The sequence below is a fragment of the Fistularia commersonii genome, chromosome 15 (genome assembly GCF_037954325.1).
Source record: "Fistularia commersonii isolate RoL2024-O1a breed Wild chromosome 15, RoL_Fcom_v1.0, whole genome shotgun sequence".
NCBI lineage: Eukaryota > Metazoa > Chordata > Actinopteri > Syngnathiformes > Fistulariidae > Fistularia > Fistularia commersonii.
Genome location: NC_141298.1, coordinates 18,355,001 through 18,372,576, shown reverse-complemented (window position 1 = coordinate 18,372,576; position 17,576 = coordinate 18,355,001). Strand labels below are relative to the sequence as shown.

General features: G+C 51.7%; 2 protein-coding genes across 5 annotated transcripts; both read left to right on the top strand.

The window, feature by feature from the left end:
* Positions 1–2,345: 2,345 nt before the first annotated feature.
* On the top strand, positions 2,346–9,165 carry capns1a (calpain, small subunit 1 a). Of its 4 annotated transcripts, none has more exons than XM_086160180.1 (11): positions 2,346–2,462; positions 3,451–3,535; positions 3,625–3,661; positions 3,747–3,839; positions 5,814–5,871; positions 6,016–6,080; positions 6,708–6,776; positions 7,091–7,169; positions 7,770–7,886; positions 7,995–8,053; positions 8,149–9,165. In XM_086160180.1, the coding sequence occupies exons 2-11, from the start codon at positions 3,489–3,491 to the stop codon at positions 8,173–8,175; spliced, it is 651 nt and encodes a 216-aa protein (XP_086016306.1). In that variant the 5' UTR covers positions 2,346–2,462; positions 3,451–3,488; the 3' UTR covers positions 8,176–9,165. The 4 variants fall into 4 exon arrangements, with proteins under 4 accessions (XP_086016306.1, XP_086016304.1, XP_086016305.1 ...); XM_086160178.1 differs by having other exon boundaries at positions 3,744–3,839; XM_086160179.1 differs by having other exon boundaries at positions 2,427–2,530; positions 3,744–3,839.
* A 513-nt stretch (positions 9,166–9,678) lies between these two features.
* On the top strand, positions 9,679–17,239 carry LOC147226735 (uncharacterized). Its single transcript, XM_086160613.1, has 5 exons — positions 9,679–9,994; positions 10,727–10,961; positions 11,469–11,945; positions 15,446–15,496; positions 15,576–17,239. Exons 2-5 carry the CDS (start codon positions 10,835–10,837, stop codon positions 16,052–16,054), a joined length of 1,134 nt encoding a protein of 377 aa, XP_086016739.1. The 5' UTR covers positions 9,679–9,994; positions 10,727–10,834; the 3' UTR covers positions 16,055–17,239.
* The last annotated feature ends 337 nt before the right edge of the window (positions 17,240–17,576 follow it).

The following is a 17,576-nucleotide window of genomic DNA, read 5'->3' as shown; positions in this document are numbered from 1 at the left end:
GACCGGACGTTTTCGGACAGATTAGCCGCCTTTTGGGGCGCGGAGGCCGCCTGAACCGGGCTTTGTTAGAAAGAGAAAAGACAAAGGAATAAAACAGGGATGGAACTCGCATCAGCCAGAGAACAAGATTCCAGACCTGCTCGAGTCCATGGCTGCAGTGGGGGGGGGGGCTTTCTGCAGGGGAGCCCTCTATGTCTCCACCTGCTGGATCTGATCACCGCCAACACACACACACACAGACTCACTCGCAGATTTTAATTGTAGCCGGGTTGTAGAAGTCATTATGCGGAGTCTCCTGGAGGCTGCAGGGCCGCTCAGAGGTTGTGGGCGTGAAAGTGTCAAAGCCGACTCCGATCCCACGCTGAGTCCGGCCCCCGAAGCCCCCGCCTCGTGTAAAGCCGACGGCCTAAGACACAATTTAATCTTTGTGACATCGCCGGGATTATTTGAGCCGCGGGAGGCTTCGACGGGACCGGGCGGGGCCGCCGGATCCCGGGCCCGCGACCTCCGACCGGCCGGACGGAAGACGGTCGGACTCGACCCGCCGCGAGAAGCGGGGTAATCACATCTTATACACTCCAATTAACGGAGAATGGCAATTTGTCAAAATAAACGAAGCACAGTTTCCCCCCTCGCTCGTCATTAAGCTGTTTTTAATTATTCAGCCTGGTGTACTATCATTTTTAAACGTGCCTGCTGGCAAATCTTCAGAGGAAGCCTTTAACAGCCTCCCGGTTCCTCTGCGAAATTATTCAACTGCCGCTCGTCTCCCTCCGATCTCTCGTTCACAGACCGGAAAGTACAAAGAGAGTAAGAAGAAGAAAAAGATTTCCGAGCGAAGCCAGAGTCCAGCTACAGAGTCCCGTCTTCGGAGGATCTCCTCGGGACGCCTCCAGCTAAACAAACATCGGCGCACGTTTCCCGACGCCGCCGGCGCCCGTCGGATGGACAGATGTGATCTGAGGCCTCGCCGCAGACACACAATAGCGTCATAACTCAACGCGCTGTTTTATGCCGTCCCGCTTCCACTGACGCACCCAGAGGAGAAATAAAATCCCCCCCAGACCTGCATGGGGCCGCGCCACGTGCACGCACGAGGACATTTATTGTTTCTCTCTGCTCTCCGACTAGAACAGACAGATAAACAGGCCGCAAACAATCGGGAGTGCTCCGAGCAAAGAGACTCGGCACCATCGATCAGACACGGAGACACAAACACAGCCGGCAGACGGGGGATTGTGACTGGCCGCTGCCGCCGCTTTTTCTTCTCTTCTCTTTTTCTTCAGCGGTGGTTGGAACGGCCTGCCGGCGTGTGGAGCCGTCGACTCCGGCGGTCCCCGCCGCGAACGGTCCCGGGAGAGCGTCGACACTGCGGACGCGTCGACGTTTTCACCGCCCTCCCGGCTTTAGCCGCGCGAAATTCAACTTTTGTTCCAGGAAATGCCGATGACGCCGCTATTAGTCACGGAACTGAAACCGTGATATCTGTTTATTCAACCTTATGCACCGAGAATATCAATCCAAAACGATATAAGCTTGGTGACGTGGCTGAGCACAAAGGCCCGAGGATTTAAGGGTAAAATGAAAAAGCCAATCGTACGCAGCTGAATGTAATCATCGCTCTTCTTGTGTGTTTCCAAATGTAGGGATTACTTTGGGGAGTGAAGGTGAGTACAGCTAGATCCAAAAACAAACAAACAGACATGCCCGTCTCAGCAACGGTATGAATATTATATATATGTTTGAAGACAGGAAACCCAAAGCTCTGGCCCGAGGGTTAAATCCAGAATCTGGTCCCTCTCCATCTGGTCCCGGCAGGCCAGTTGCCAAAAATACGGTACATCACAGATTTACTTTTTACTTCTGGTCATTTAGTCCGAATCGAAGCCACTGTCCAGCTGAAATTTAAAAAAAAAACAAAAACAAACAAACATGAAAAACAAAGTGTTTTCTTTTCATTTGAGCTAAAGGTCAAGGATGTGTGCCGGTGCCAGGGCTCAGGATCCGGGGCTTTAGCTGTTGTTTCTAAAAGTAGTCTTGTGTTTTCTGGTACCTGATGCTGCAGTGGCCCCTGCAGAGACTTGTCAACAGCGGCAGTGCGGGAGATAAGTACACGCACGGCATTTAATACGAAATACAATTGTAAAATAGCGGCGTTCTCCCCCCTCCCCCAGCTGATGACGCTCCCATCTGCGCATTTATGTGCCTTTTTCTTTTTTCGATTTCCGTGTGGATTCTTTTGTGGTGCTCTGCACTCCGCGCTGCTGCGTATGCTGGGTGGGCGTGTGTTCAGACGGTCCTCCCGGCCACTAGGCGGCAGCAGCGCCGCTCCAGCTACCGATGGCCGCCCGTGATTAAGACCGAAGAAGAAGCGGCAGCAGCGGCTGCAGCTTCCGCCGGGGCGTGTCCGTCAGCGGAGCTTCACCCAGCCGACAAGTTTGGAAGCGCTTCTCCTCGGGACGGTAAACACGGGCGCCGAGATCGATGTGTCGAAAACGGCGCCTAGAAGACGAGTGAACGGCGCCCTCGGGTCGGATGCTGTCGTTTATGTCGCTTTGAGGAGTTTTGTCCAGTTTGTCAGTTACGGTCGCTGCCGCTGTAGCTAGTTAGCGTCGCGCTAGCTGAGCTAGTTCGGCTAGAGCTCACCTCGGGCACAAGCAGCCTGTCCGTCCGCTGCATTAAATCCGCCGAGAGGCTCCGCTTTGACAGGACTCGTAGAAGTGCCCCCTGGACAATATATCCGGTAGAAGTCTGAAAGCTAAATAAATGAATATCGCAAGTTTATTTTCATATTTATTTTCACGGGGGGCGCCGTAGGGGGGAACTCGAAGGGAAAGTGAGAGTAAAGCTCAGCGTGTGCCGGTCAAAGTTACTAACTTGTAGACAGATATTTGGGGAAGGCGCGGTTCTCGCCTAAAGACATATAATATTTAAACGTGACCGAACAGATACTTCGACGTAGTCACATTTTTGTGTACTTTCGCGTCCTGGGTGCGGCACCCCTCTCCCCGGAGCTGGAATCGTTTAGTGGGCGTTCCACGAATTAGGCAGCGACGATGTTTGTTGCTAACTCAGGGACCAGCTAGCGGTCAATGCTAACATCAATGCTAGCGGCCAGTGCTAGCATCGTTGCTAGCGGTCAATGCTAATATCAATGCTAGCGGCCAATGCTAACATCAATGCTAGCGGCCAATGCTAACGCGCTAAACAACGCCCGGTGACTGAGCGATGACGGTCACCATGGCAACGTGGTTTCCTTTCCTTCCTTCTAGATTGTTGAACTTTGTTGTTTGGGATTTTTCCATCGGCTGGGCGGCAGCTGAGCACCTTATCAGATCCAGAGAACAAATCCCCTTCGGTGGAAGGAGCAGGAGAAGAGGCAAAATAAAGACAGCTCGTTGATAGACGCTTGTGATGTTTATTGTGTATGTATGTGTGTGTGTGTTTCAGGCCGTCTCATTGCTTTTTACTTCCACGGTTGCTTTAAGATGTTTTTGGCAAAAAAGCTCATCGGAGGCCTGATCGATGTCGTCAGGTGAGCGAGACCGTGCGCACAGCCAACGCAAAATAAGACGAGATGATTTGTGCAAGATCGTGTCCTTACCTCCAACCTTTCCTTTGTAGCAACATTGATCCGGCCCAGTTTGTGCCCTCTGACCCCGTGAGTGAAACCAGTTCTTTCTTGAGTTTGCTGCTAATCGTATCGACAGCATATTTGATGTCTGGCGATGCCTTCCTGTCAGCAGCCCCCGCCACGCAGACCCTTTACGTACGCCGAGCACGATGAGAGCGATGAAGACAAGCAGTTCCGCAGAGTCTTCCAGCAGCTAGCCGGAGACGTAAGTGTTGCGCACCTCCACCCGCAGCCGCGTTAACTTGTACTTGATTGGGCATCAATCGAAACCCGGTCTTTTCCGTTTACTGTCTTCTGAAGGCCTTTGGCTGGATGTTCTGATCCGTAAGGTTTTCAGCCCTCGTTAAGCCACATCCCCGGTTACCATAGAAACAGCACGTGGGACTTAATCCCACAGCAAACACATCTGGAGTTACTTTTCCCAAAACACAATTGAGGAGCAGGTGGTGCCCCCAAACAAATTTGCATTGTTATAAGGAAAAACTGAGCCGACGATATTAAACGACCGCTATGATTTCTTCTCAGAGAATGTTGGAATTGGGATATTCTTGTCACGCCTCCTGGTGTCTGCATCGCTTTATCCGACAGCTCACTGTGTCTGTGGCTTCCTTCTCTGACAAACAAGCACTCGCAAAGTGCTATCTTTGGTATAGCATCATCGCTTGACCATTTCTTGGCTATTTAAGGCAAACAGAGGGATATCAGGCTTTGCAGCTCCTGAATTCCCCACTATCTCACCAGCTGCCGGTGCCTGTAAATTAACTGCCGGCCACTGTTGGTGAGCGCAGTGACTTTAATGAGAGCCAGTGAACATGCTAAAGTTGCAGCAGAACAGGGGGGGAAATCTAGGCTGACTTTTAGCTTCAAATAAAATACAGCAGTTTCAAATAAAGTGTATTATTATTATGATTATTAATCAGTTTATCTATGTACCATCTGTGGTTAATGCTTTGTGTGATGCAAATGAAAGACGTTAACAATCACTTTTTGTCGTTTCGTGCCAATGGGATTGTGCTTGAGGTATGAAAGAGCGTGTACCTGTCTAGAAAGCTCGCATGTGTTCATCCAGACAGCTCAAACTGATGCTTTATAAATTATATTCTAAACCCTTCTGTGTTACCAGCATACACAAGGGTTGTCCTGCACTTTTCATCTCCAATATGCTCCGAAATGCAAGGGATGAGTCCATCCAAGAGGGAAGTCATCGTCCAGCGTCCCCACATGACTCACATTATTCACGGCACGGCAGCATTATATCGCAGTGCTGGGACAGAAGAGCTTACCCGCCTGTCAGTCCCTCGTCTCTGGTAGAAATATGCTAAGGATACTTCATGGTTGCTGCCTTTCCTGATTAGTCACCGCATCTCGCATCGTCGTAGGAGTATTTTTCTGGTGAAACAAGCCATGCCCTCTTTGTAAATAGCCCTTTTTCCACATACCTACATAATAAAGAAAAGCGACGTACGAACGGACGGCTCTCGCTTCTGGTATATTTATTATGTTTTACTGCGAGGGGTTGTAATAAATCACTGCAGGAAATTGTCATTTTGACCCAGACTTTATGTCTGTATCTATTAAAATTGCTACCCGGTCCTTCGGTAAAATGCCGAGCTGATATACGGTCTGCCCAGGATCTGGGTGATGTGCCTTTTGTTCACGTGTAAAATAAGGCTTTAGACATGAATAGAATTGTTAAGTTGCTCTAAAGCTTGAATTTGAACCGCTTAGCCAGTCTCCTGCAATAAGCTCCTTGTGATGTATCCACCAGATTCAGCCATACAGGAAAAATGCTTTTGACAGTTAACAGATCCCTCTCAACGTGAGCAGGAGTGACCTCAACGTAATCTTTTCTCCTGCATCTGGACTATCGATACCCTGACAGTCCGAGGTATACGCGAGTTCGTAACATGTTACGTTGAGCTTCGTCCAACGGCGTGAGTCACTCCTTGGCAAGCGCAAAGACGCTCGGGACGTGGAGAGTCCTTCTGCTTTCAGCAGCTGTGCAGGGGAATGTGCCGCTCGGAGAGGGGCTTCAGCAGCGCCGCTCCAACTGGTCGCGTTCGTCCGTTCGTCCGTTCGACGCGTATCGACGAAAAGTTACAAAGCCCTTCCCGATATGCTACGCCGCTGGTATCCACAAGCGTGCTGATGGATGAACTTTTGACTGTTCCCCGTGCAGGACATGGAAGTGAGCCCCTCCGAGCTGATGAACATTCTGAACCGAATCATTTCCAAGCGTAAGAAACCCTTTCCCTTCTTCTCTGACGCCAACCCCCTTCCTGCCCTGGTCCCTGAGGTCTTATCTCATGTTTTCTGTTTTCTCAGCTCTTGGTGTTTTCACTTCTTTTAATTGCCTTTTTTTTCCCCCGGCCTCTTTGTAGATGGTGACCTGAAGACGGACGGGTTCAGCATCGAGTCTTGCAGGAGCATGGTCGCGGTGATGGATGTATCCTTTCTGTCTGTCGTGTCATGGAGCTGCCAGATCCATTAGAGACTCGAGGAGTTTTCACAAAGGGCCTTGTTTTGCCGGATTCCACAGCACCGACAGCTCAATAAGGCTTCGACGAAAGCTGTCGTGTTTTAGCCACCGAGAGTGTTTTGACAGGCGGACTAATTTCCAGTGGCTGTATTTTATCGTGAGGATTGCGAACGTTGAATTATTTGCTTGTGAAGCAGATGGCAGATGAGTGTCCCTCGGGGTCTCGGCACTGTGAAAACAAAGGCCCGGGCCACATAAGTCAGTCAAGGCCATAAAACTGTTATTGTGCAAACGCAACACCAACGGCTTTGTAAAAGAGAAGCAGCGCCTTATGGTTCGGTGTATTATGTAATCTGTACGGAAATCGCTTCAAGACGGATAAATGCGAGCGAGGTTATCGTCGCACTTTTATGGCTCCGAGGCCCCTTTGACGTCCAAGACAAGTTACTGCTCACTTTTTCCGTTGACATCAGTGCTGTGTGAATGAGGAAGCCAGAGTGACCTGCTCCCTGGGCAAACAGAGCTGTCATGCGTGTGTTTGTCCGACTGCCAGCTTGCGGAGAAGACGGTTCGTTGTCCTTAATGCGCGCCCAGAGTGACAGCACTGGAAAATTGGGCTTCCATGAATTCAAGTACCTCTGGAACAATATAAAGAAATGGCAGGCGAGTACAGCGGGCTCCTGTTATTTGCCCCGCACATGTGAATCTGTGCCGCACAGCTGAAATTCCTGCGGTCAGCGTTTTATTGTCACCAGTAAAAGTAAAGGGAGAAAAATGTGGCTTGTGTTTCATAGCAACTCCTTGTGAGGGAAACAAGCCTGGATGTACATTGGATGCATTCCTCCACAGGCGTTAAGTTGATCTTTACAGTCATCAGCCAGCACAGCGCGCGGGTTTTCAGAGGGAGATTGTTTTGCCTGGGTGTGTGTCATATTACCGGCAAACTTGCAAAAATGATTCATATACTTGTTACGCAGGGGGTGTACAAGTCCTTCGACAGCGACGGCTCCGGGGTCATCAGTGCCGATGAGCTGCCCAGCGCCTTCGGAGCTGCCGGTTCGTTGTTTGTCCTCACTCTTGTTGCACGCATTGAATACATGAATCGTACCAGCGCTGGCCGCGACCGCACGGGGATTCACCATCGAGGCGGCTGCGTCTGTGTGAGCAGCTGCGCGGCGTCGTACATTTTCTACCTGGAAACTCGACGCTGTTGACCTCTAAGTCGCGGTCCCTCAGTTAATCAGAAGGGTGTCTTCATGTTCAGCCCGGTGAAAGTGTACATATCCATGGAACGTGCACTCGGTCGGGAGAGCAGCTAAATCTATAAGACGGCTGTATACCATATAGACGTGTATTGAGCACGGTCGTAATACCCAAAGTCACCTTCAAGCAGATGTATTGGGGTCCAAAGCCTGCGCAGGGCGGTAAGTCATTGAGCCCGCAGAGAGCAAACGCCCGAGCCGTCCACGCCTCTTTACCCGGATCGTTCCACGTAGCAGGGAGCGGCGTTCGATCGGCGACCTTCGCGGGATGTGACGGTGAACGCGGACTTTGTTTTGGCGCGACCGACACGTGCGTCCCGGGGCCCGTCTCCCTCCACGGACTCCGTAAAAGCAGTTCCACCTCTCAGACCTGGTCTCCGGCACTCTTCCCCAGGGTTCCCCCTCAACGAGCAGCTCTTCCAGATGATCATCCGCAGATACAGCGACGAAAACGGGAACATGGATTTCGACAACTACATTGGCTGCCTGGTGCGGCTGGACGCCATGTGCCGTAAGTCTGGAAGACCGGAGCGGAGCTTGGTCTCCCCAAGATGGCTTGATGTAGGGTCTGCGTTCAGTCGGGGAAGTTGTAAAGGCTTATCTCTGTGCTTTGGTTCAGGTGCCTTCAAAACCCTGGATAAGGACAACAATGGAACTATCAAAGTCAACGTTCAGGAGGTAAAGCGATCGGTGATTGGAGCGCGGATAAGTTTGATCCCGCTGATAGAACGCTGTTTTTTCTCACGCTCTCCTCTCTCCTGTTGTCTTTCCAGTGGCTCCAGTTGACCATGTACTCTTGAGTCCAGGCCGTTTCGCTCCTGCTTGTTTCTTGTTACACGGAACCACTTTGTTAGTCTGCACACTATAAAACAACGGCCCCACCTTCCCCGACACACACAACCCCACTGGTGAGCAGGGTGACTTGCCACGCAAACGTCTGCCGCCGTTTGAGCGGAGGATGTCGTAGAACTTGCAAAGCCGAAGATACGCGCTCACGACGTTCCGATCGACGGGACTCCAAAATTACTGCGGATGAGTCATTGGCCTTCACGACGGCGTTCCGAATTTGTGTCGCTTTGCTTTTCGTCTTCCTCCTGCTCGACCCCAAATAGTCAAGAGCCGCCTGGTGTAATTGTCCACAACCGCTGTGAGAAAGCAATAATCCGATGTGCGGCAGTGTCACGGGAGTACAGTCGTTAGTCTAACTATTCACTGACTATTTTAAGCCGCCGTACCGAAGCGCGATAGGACCATGAAGGCCTGGACGACCAGCCTGTGGGAGACGTCCGACCGGTAAAGCGCTGCGTCTCTGCACAATACGGGCACCGATACGCCTGGCCTTTGTTTACACCCTATCCCCTGTCCATCAAACCGAGCGGGGTTTGCTGTCGGGAGTTGTACCGTGACTACATTCGCAGGAATTTTAACCCAATTATTTCTCAACAGTCGTCGTACAAAAGTCTAAAGTTTCATCCGCCGGTCCCTGTAGGACCCGCGGTCTGCACGTGACCTTGAATGCATCCCTATAGCTCCTGTCGGAGGGTTCGGCAGGCTCCTCTTCGTGCCATTACATGTGCAACACGCCCAATGCATTCTTTATTTCTCATGTTACTGATTATTTTTACTCCGTGTCGTGTACTTCAACAATGCCAATACACAGCCATAATGCATGTGTGTGCGTGCCAATCAAGCTTGCAGCCGATCGTGAAGATGACGACGTCGACACGTGTTAGCCGTTGTCGTTTCGCCGCTTCATCAAGTCTTTGGAATAAATGTATGTTAAAGATGGATAGCCTTCGTCTTGTTCTTGCTGTTCTTCCGCCTCCTGGCAGTCGGCTTTCCTGTGACTAACGGACAGACGTTAGCGATGACGTTCAAGGCGAAACAAAACGATTGTACGTCTGGATGCAACTTTGAATTTCAGCCGACCTCCCTGTACGTCAGCCTCCCGATTCCAAAGGAAACGAGGCAGGAGGGCCTTGTCGTTTTCCCTCTCCTCTGTCGTCCCCGTGTGGTCTGGCCGGTCCTGAAGAGGCGCGGTGTGTTTCAGGCCTGTTTATTGAACATGTCCTCGGAGTGTGTGTGAGCGGGCCGATGGTGCCCCCCACCGACACACCCGGGACAGGCCGACCCGCGACATGTGCCTCTGCATGTCCGGTTGCGAGAGGGCTTTGCGCCGCAAACACGTGTTTTTTTTGGCCTTTCACGCCTTTGCCTTTTTGTTTTTTGTCTCTTTCTGTTTGTTTGCATCCGTTTTTGTGTTGCTAATCTGCAGTCAAGTGTGTTCGACACCGGAAGTCAAGTGGTGGCCTTCAAAGTAAGAGCACGAACAACGTCCGGCGCTTTGTGTCCGCCAAAGTAGCGTGGTCATCTGGGTCTCCGGTGGAATCGCTTTAAAATATTAACCAACTCAGGGCAGCATCGGCTAGCGCTGGGCCGTGAACTATTTCAACCTCTGGAACACGTTTCTGGACTGGCCGAGATGACCGCGTCCTCACCGACCGGAAGTGTCTGCGGCAGCGTTAGCCTCACGCCGGCTAGCTTGACGATAGCTATCTTGTCGGCAAGGAAGTTTATTCACCGGGTTGTGGACTAAATGCCGACTTCTCTTCCCTGGAGGTACGTCAACCATCACCTTTTGGGTTCCGGCTCGTCATTTATAGCCCGAGATGAGAAGTTAAACGAACGCAACGCCTCGGCTCGCCGGCTGATTGTAACCTAGCTAGCTGGCGCCGCTGTGCTGCAAAGAGCTAACGGCGATTGTTACATTAGCATCACACAAAAGCCCATGGGATTGATTTATGGTGCACAGGAGGATAAAACGCGGTTCTACTGTGTCTAGGGCTTTTTTTTCTCAAATAATGACAATGACTATGCATCTGAGCGACGAGCACCCCATCTCGCTAGCGAGCTAACAGCGGTGTTTGAAGTGCCTGCCGCACCGTCCATTGTTCATCGTCTGCGGGGCAGAGCTGAGCGGCAGCCCGCCGCAACTCACAAATATCTCCCTTTGTCGACAAACACCGGAGATTTGCGTGTGTCTGTGCGCGGTGAATGCTCGGCTTGACCACAGAAGTCTTTCTGGTTGATTTTCCAAACCGAGCCCACACCTGTAGGAAACGCAAACCCCGGCGGAGGGAACCGTCCGCCTCCATGTGCGTGTTGCATTCAATGTTCCGTTCGGTGCGTGTTGCATTCATGCTCCTTTCGGTGCGTGATGCATTCAATGTTCCGTGCGGTGCGTGTTGCATTCAGTGTTCCGTTCGCTGCGTGCTGCATTCAACGGTTCTTTCAGTGCATGTTGCATTCAAATGTCGGTTCAGTGCGCGTTGCGTTCACTGTCCCCTCCAGACGTTCGCCGCCGGCCGACCCGCCGATGTGACGGCCGCAGCCCTGGCACGTTTCCGAGCCTCGGCCGGCGCCTGCGACCCCCGGAGCGGCCGAGCGTCAGCAGGGAGGATGTCTTCTACTCTCTACTTCAACCAGGACAGCGTGACGCGCTTCAAGAAGAGGAAAGCCCGCTTCTCCTTCAGCGAGGTGCACATCCTGCTGGATGAAGTGAGGAAGCACCGCATGGTCGTCGTAGGTGTGTATCCCGCATTCCCCCTCAGGTGGCGGGACTGTGTTTATGAGCCTCGTCCTTCACGAGCAGCCGCACCTTCTCTGTGCAGAGCGGGATCTCCAGCTTGCTCTCTGAGCTCCATCCATGAGGACATCCTGAACGGAGCTCAGTGCACAGCGCTCCTTTGAAATGTTACGCAATACTTGAAAGCCACCTGCTCTTCTCCCATCTCTCCAATTATTCATTGAAATTCACAAATATTTGTTCTCCCACAGAAGCAAAGCAAAGCAGGTGAACCAGATCACGAGCGCTTCTCCTCCGCAGGTTGTCCTTTGGAGACACCTGTGCCTTTGAGTTGGTGAATTAGGGAAGACAAAAGAAGCACAAAAACACAGTCATAGTTGACATAATATGATGTTATATTCTACTTCCTGTATGTTTTGGTTGATGTGAGAAGGTTCATTTCCTGTCGATGAAGCTGTTTTCACATCCATTATTTAAAAGTGGACCCCCCCCCCTTCGCCCCCCCAGGGAAATTTAACCGCGGCGTGCCGACAGACAGGAAGAAGCGCGTTTGGGCGGAGATCACCGCCCGCGTCAACGAGATCGGAGAGTGCCAGCGAGAGGTCATCGAGGTCATCAAGAAGTGGTCGGACCTGAAGTGCGACACCAAGAGGAAGGTGGCGGCCATGCGCTCGGGGACGGTGCCCAACCGCGGCCTCAACTCGCGACTGTCCAGAGACTTGAACCAGACGGAGAAAGTGGTGCTCCAGATTTTGGAGATGGACGAGGCGGGCCAGATCATGGCCAGCTACGGCCCCCTCGGAGACGACGAGCCGGACGACGACGAGGAAATGGACGAGGACGACATGATGGGAATGCAGAGTTCTCCCAACGGCGCCTTGGAGGTGACGGCCATGCCGCCGCCGCCGTCCTTCGCCCCCACCGGGCCTCCTGCGTCTGCCGGCAGAGAGGACCAGACTCAGGCCGCCTGCAGCAGCTCCTCGCGTGAGTCTGAAGGAGTCGCCGTCTTCCCTTCTGCTTGTGAACGGGCAGGGGTTGGAGGGTTGGAGGGGTTGAAGCCCGCAGCAGATCTTTAATATATAAATACATAAAATGCTCCTTGGTCTGCTCCCGTCCACCGTTAACCTCAGGGCGGCACTGGCCCGTGTCTCTCCAAGCCTGCCCTGGGGGGGCTCGGGCCACTGCCGCCCTGAGCCGGTCCTAAGACCGGATAAATGCAGAGGGTTGCATCAGGAAGGGCATCCGACGTAAAACTTTTGCCAAAACCAAACATGCGAGTCAACCATAACCATACCATACCGGATCGGTCGCGGACCGGGTTAACAACGACCGCCATTGGTACTGATGACCTACAGGGTACTAATGGAAATTGGGCTACTGTGGGTCGAAGGACAAGAACAAGAAGAAGAGGAGGAGTGCGTGTTCGGAAGCAGAGAGAGAGGAGGAAAGGAAAGAGTCTGGGACTGAGAGTAGGGACTTTGAATGTTTGGACTATGACAGGAAAAGGTAGAGAGTTGGTGGACATGATGCAGAGAAGGAAGGTGGATATACTGTGTGTCCAGGAGACCAGGTGGAAAGGTAGTAAGGCTAGAAGCTTAGGAGCAGCTTTAAGTTGTACTATTATGGTGCTGACAAGAAGAGAAATGGAGTAGGAGTTATCTTGAAGGAGGAGTTTATTAGGAACGTCCTAGAGGTGAAAAGAATGTCAGATAGACTTATGAGTCTGAAACTGGAAATTGAAGGTGTGATGCTCAATGTTGTTAGTGGCTATGAACCACAGGTGGGATGTGAATCTGAAGAGAAGGAGAAGTTCTGGAATGAGTTAGATGAAGTGATGCAGAATATTCCCAGAAATGAGAGAGTGATAATTGGTGCAGACTTCAACGGACATGTTGGTGAAGGCAATAGAGGGGATGAAGAAGTGATGGGCAGATTTGGTATCCAGGATAGGAATGCAGAGGGACAGATGGTGGTAGATTTTGCAAAAGGGATGGACATGGCTGTAGTGAACACCTTTTTCCAGAAAAAAACAGGAACATAGGGTAACTTATAAGAGCGGAGGTAGGAGCACGCAGGTAGACTACATCTTGTATAGACGAGGTAACCTGAAAGAGATCAGTGACTGCAAAGTAGCTGTATGTGAGAGTGTAGCCAGACAGCATAGGATGGTGGTTTGTAGGATGACTCTGGTGACAAGGAAGATGAAGAGGACAAAGGCAGAGCAGAGGACAAAGTGGTGGAAGCTGAAAAGGGAGGAGTGTTGCATGGTTTTCAGGGAGGAGTTGAGAAAGGGTCTGGGTGGTCAGGGTGAGCTTCCAGATGATTGGACAACTACAGCTAGTGTTATCAGGGAGACAGGTAGAAGAGTACTTGGTGTGTCATCTGGAAGGAAAGTAGATAAGGAGACTTGGTGGTGGAATGAGGAAGTGCAGGAGTGTATACAGAGAAAGCGGTTAGCGAAGAAGTGGGATACTGAGAGGACTGAAGAGAACAGACAGGAGTACAGGGAGATGCGGCGAAAGGTAAAGATAGAGGTAGCAAAGGCAAAACAAAGGGCGTACGATGACTTGTATGCTTGGTTGGATAGTAAGGAGGGTGAGAATGATCTATACAGGTTGGTGATACAGAGATAAAGATGGAAAAGATGTACAACAGGTCTGGGTGATTAAGGACAGAGAGGGAAATGTATTGACAGATGCTAGAAGAGTGATGGGAAGATGGAAAGAGTACTTTGAAGAGCTGATGAATGTGGAAAATGAAAGAGAGGCAAGGGTAGAAGAGGGGACTATTGTAGACCACAAAGAAGCACAAATTAGGAAAAGTGAAGTGAGGAAGGCATTGAAGAGGATGAAGAGTGGAAAGGCAGTTGGTCCTGATGATATACCTGTGGAGGTGTGGACGTGTCTAGGAAAGGCAGCGGTAGATTTCCTGACTAGATTATTAAACGGATCCTAGAGAGTGAGAAGATGCCTGAAGAATGGAGACAAAGTGTGATGGTGCCTATTTTTAAGAATAAAGGGGATGTGCAGAATTGCGGCAACTATAGAGGGATAAAGTTGATGAGCCATACAATGAAGTTATGGGAAAGAGTAGTGGAAACTAGACTGAGAGCAGAAGTCGGCATCTGTGAACAGCAGTATGGCTTCATGCCAAGGAAGAGTACTACAGATGCAGTATTTGCGTTGAGAATGCTAATAGAAAAGTACAGAGAAGGCCAGAGGGAGTTGCATTGCGTTTTGTAGACCTAGAAAAAGCATATGAAAGGGTGCCGAGAGAGGAGCTCTGGTATTGTATGAGGAAGTCTGGAGTGGCAGAGAAGTACGTTAGACTGGTGCAGGACATGTATGCTCGCTGTGAGACACTGGTACGGTGTGCTGTAGGGGTAACAGAGAAGTTCAAGGTGGAGGTGGGACTCTTATCAGGGATCAGCTCTGAGCCCCTTCTTGTCGCAATGGTGATGGATAGGCTGACAGATGAGGTTAGACAGGAATTTCCATGGACCATGATGTTTGTGGATGACATTGTGATCTGTAGTGAAAGCAGAAAACAAGTAGAGGAACATCTAGAGAGGTGGAGGTATGCTCTGGAAAGGAGAGGAATGAAAGTTAGTCACAGCAAGACAGAATATATGTGTGTGAATGAGAGGAACTCGGGTGGAACGGTGAGGCTCCAGGGAGTGGAGATCAAGAAGCTGGAGGATTTCAGGTACTTGGGGTCAACAGTCCAGAGTGTAGGAGAGTGTGGAAAAGAGGTGAAGAGACGGTCCAAGCAGGCTGGAATGGGTGGAGAAAAGTGTCAGGGGTACCAAGAGATGGAAGAACATCAGCCAGAAGGGAAGGGAAGGTGTACAAGACAGTGGTGAGACCAGAGATGATGTTTGGACTAGAAACTGTTCCAATGACCAAAAGACAGCAGGCAGAACTAGAGGTTGCAGAGATGAAGATGTTGGGGTTCTCTTTGGGAGTGACCAGGATGGATAGGATCAGGAATGAGTCTATCAGAGGAACGGCACATGTTAGATGTTTGGAGAGAAGGTCAGAGAAGCCAGACTGAGATGGTTGGGTCATGGACAGAGCAGGGATAGAGAATATATTGGTAGACGGATGCTGGAATTGGAGCTGCAAGGCAGGAGGTCTGGAGGAAGACCAAAGAGAAGATTTATGGACGTAGTGAGAGAAGATATGAAGGTAGTTGGTGTGAGAGAGGAGGATACAGAGAATAGGATTAGATGGAGAAGGTGGATTCTTTGTGGCGACACCTGAAGGGGAAAGCCGAAAGAAGAAGAGGGTCTGCTCCCGTCCACCCTGGAACGCCTCCACGCTCAGATCTTACCTTGGGTCCAAATGAAAGATCAGGCTGACTCAAAAAGGAGACGATACATGGACTCGTCAGTGGGTCGTCTCCCACGGTGTCCTGTTTGTCCAAATGGACGGGGAGTCACGGAGGACTAACCATCTTGACATCTTGTTGCCCTTGTGTTGCAGGAGACTCCCAGCCTGCCTTTGACCTGCAGTTCGAGGTACCGGCCACTGAAGGTAAGCGGTCGCGTTCTGGAACCAAATCCAGATGTTTGAGTCGTAAGAAGGGACCTGAGTGTGTTTCCTTGGGCTCCAGATGCCGACGCCGCCTTCGCAGACTCCGATGACGACCAGAGGGACGAGGCGCCGCCTTCGAGCCAGGCAGCAACGCTAACAGCGGATCACCAAGGGGACAACGGCGTCCCCAAACAGGAGCCCCCCTTGTCGTCGTCGGAAGCGTCGACCTCGGCTGCGCCGGCGGCCCAGACGTCCCAGAGTTCCCAGACGTCCCAGAACTCCCAGAACTCCCAGAACTCCCAGAGCGTGAGGGACAGCCTGCTGAGCGACGCCTCGCTCAGCCTGCAGGAGCAGCACGCCACTAACGTCCTGCTGGAGACGGTGTCCCGCTCCCTGGAGCTGCTGTCGGAGTCGGTGCAGCAGCTGGCCGAGACGCAGCAGGAGTTCGTGCGGGAGTCTCTGCAGCTCCAGCGCGAGACCGTGCAGGTTCTCCGAGACTTCACCGGAGGAGCCATCGCCCTCATCCACGACAAGCTCAACGGACGGCCGGCGTTATAGCGGCGGCGCGGCCGGAGCTCTCGGATGCTAAGGCGTTAGCGGCCCGGGAGCCCGGGGCTTCCTCTGGACCTCCGCCGGTTACCTTCCGACAGGTCGTCTGCGGTCCGACCCAACGGCGTTCCGTCGGTCCGCGTCCGGTCAGACCGAACCGACGGGAGGTCGAAGGTCACACGGAGGTCCTGGTCTTTCCTTCGCGTGGTGAAGCCTCCTCCGGCAGGTCCTCCTCCGGGCACCTGCGGGCAGCCTTGTTCCGAACAGATCTGGCGAACTGTCTGGGGAGGGGTATCACATGGCCATCATATGGTCTCTACGTCTGGAAGATCCCTTTCCATAGATACTGTAGGTACTTGTGAAGATATCTGTGCGTGCATTATTTGTCGTCTCATTTCTGCTTTTTACTGGACACTTAATTCTGTAGAAATCCATGAAACAAAGCCCACAGCTCCCTCAGACGCCGTTGAGATCAGAAAGTTATGACGTTTCCCTCTTTGGTTTCATTCTCACCTGGAAATCCTGACCGCTTCCAGGAACCAGAGTCTAATCCAGAGTCAGGAGACTAGTCCTGCTCTGGACTTCCACAGATAAGCTGTGAACCTTCAGCAGGTCCAGCATGAGGGGGCGCTCCTGCGCTGAATGTCAGCGGCCGGACGGCAGGACACTCCGGCCGCTCACCCAGAGGGCATGGAGAAGATGGAGAAGATGAAGAAGATGGTCTACCAGGGTGGAAGGTAAAGGGCCTTCAAACGGAAGTTCAATGCACGCCGGAATACAAAGCTCCGCCGGTCAGACGGACCAGAACCAGGTCTCCACAGGTCCATCTAAACTGACCCCGATCCACATCTACAGCCCCTGTGTGTGTGTGTGTGTGTGTGTGTGTGTGTGTGTGTGTGTGTGTGTGTGTGTGTGTGTGTGTGTGTGTGTGTGTGTGTGTGTGTGTGTGTGTGTGTGTGTGTGTGTGTGTGTGTGTGTGTGTGTGTGTGCGTGTGTGTGTGTGCGTGTGTGTGTGTGCGTGTGTGCGTGTGCGCATGCGTGTGTGTGTGTGCGCCCTCAGGTTGAAGGACAGGTAAAGATGTCTTCTCAGGGATCAGTAGAAGCGTCCAAAGAGGACTGAGGGAGCTGGTGGGAGTGTGAAGCTAAGCTGCAGCAGATGTTGTGACTTGTTGAAAATAAAGGTGAACATGTGAAACGGAAAGAGGTTCAGTTTTAAAGCTTTGACTTGATTTTGAAGGAACGTCCTGGAAGTTCTGATGACGACCCGTGTCTCCTACCAGCCAGATGTCTCTTAGACTTCCATAGAAATCTTCGCTTTATCGCCCTGTGACTCAGAAACACCCGTCTAGGACTTCAAAGTTTTTATCAGGAGTTTGCAGCTTGAGGTTGTCGGGGGATGGAGAGGGTGGAGGGGGTGGAGAAGATGGAAGAGGTGGAGGAGGTGAGTCAGCAGCTCGGTGGAAGTCCAGCCTCCATTCATGAAATAGTGATGCAAGCAGACGGACAGTTAAGCCCAAGAGCTTTGTCCTCC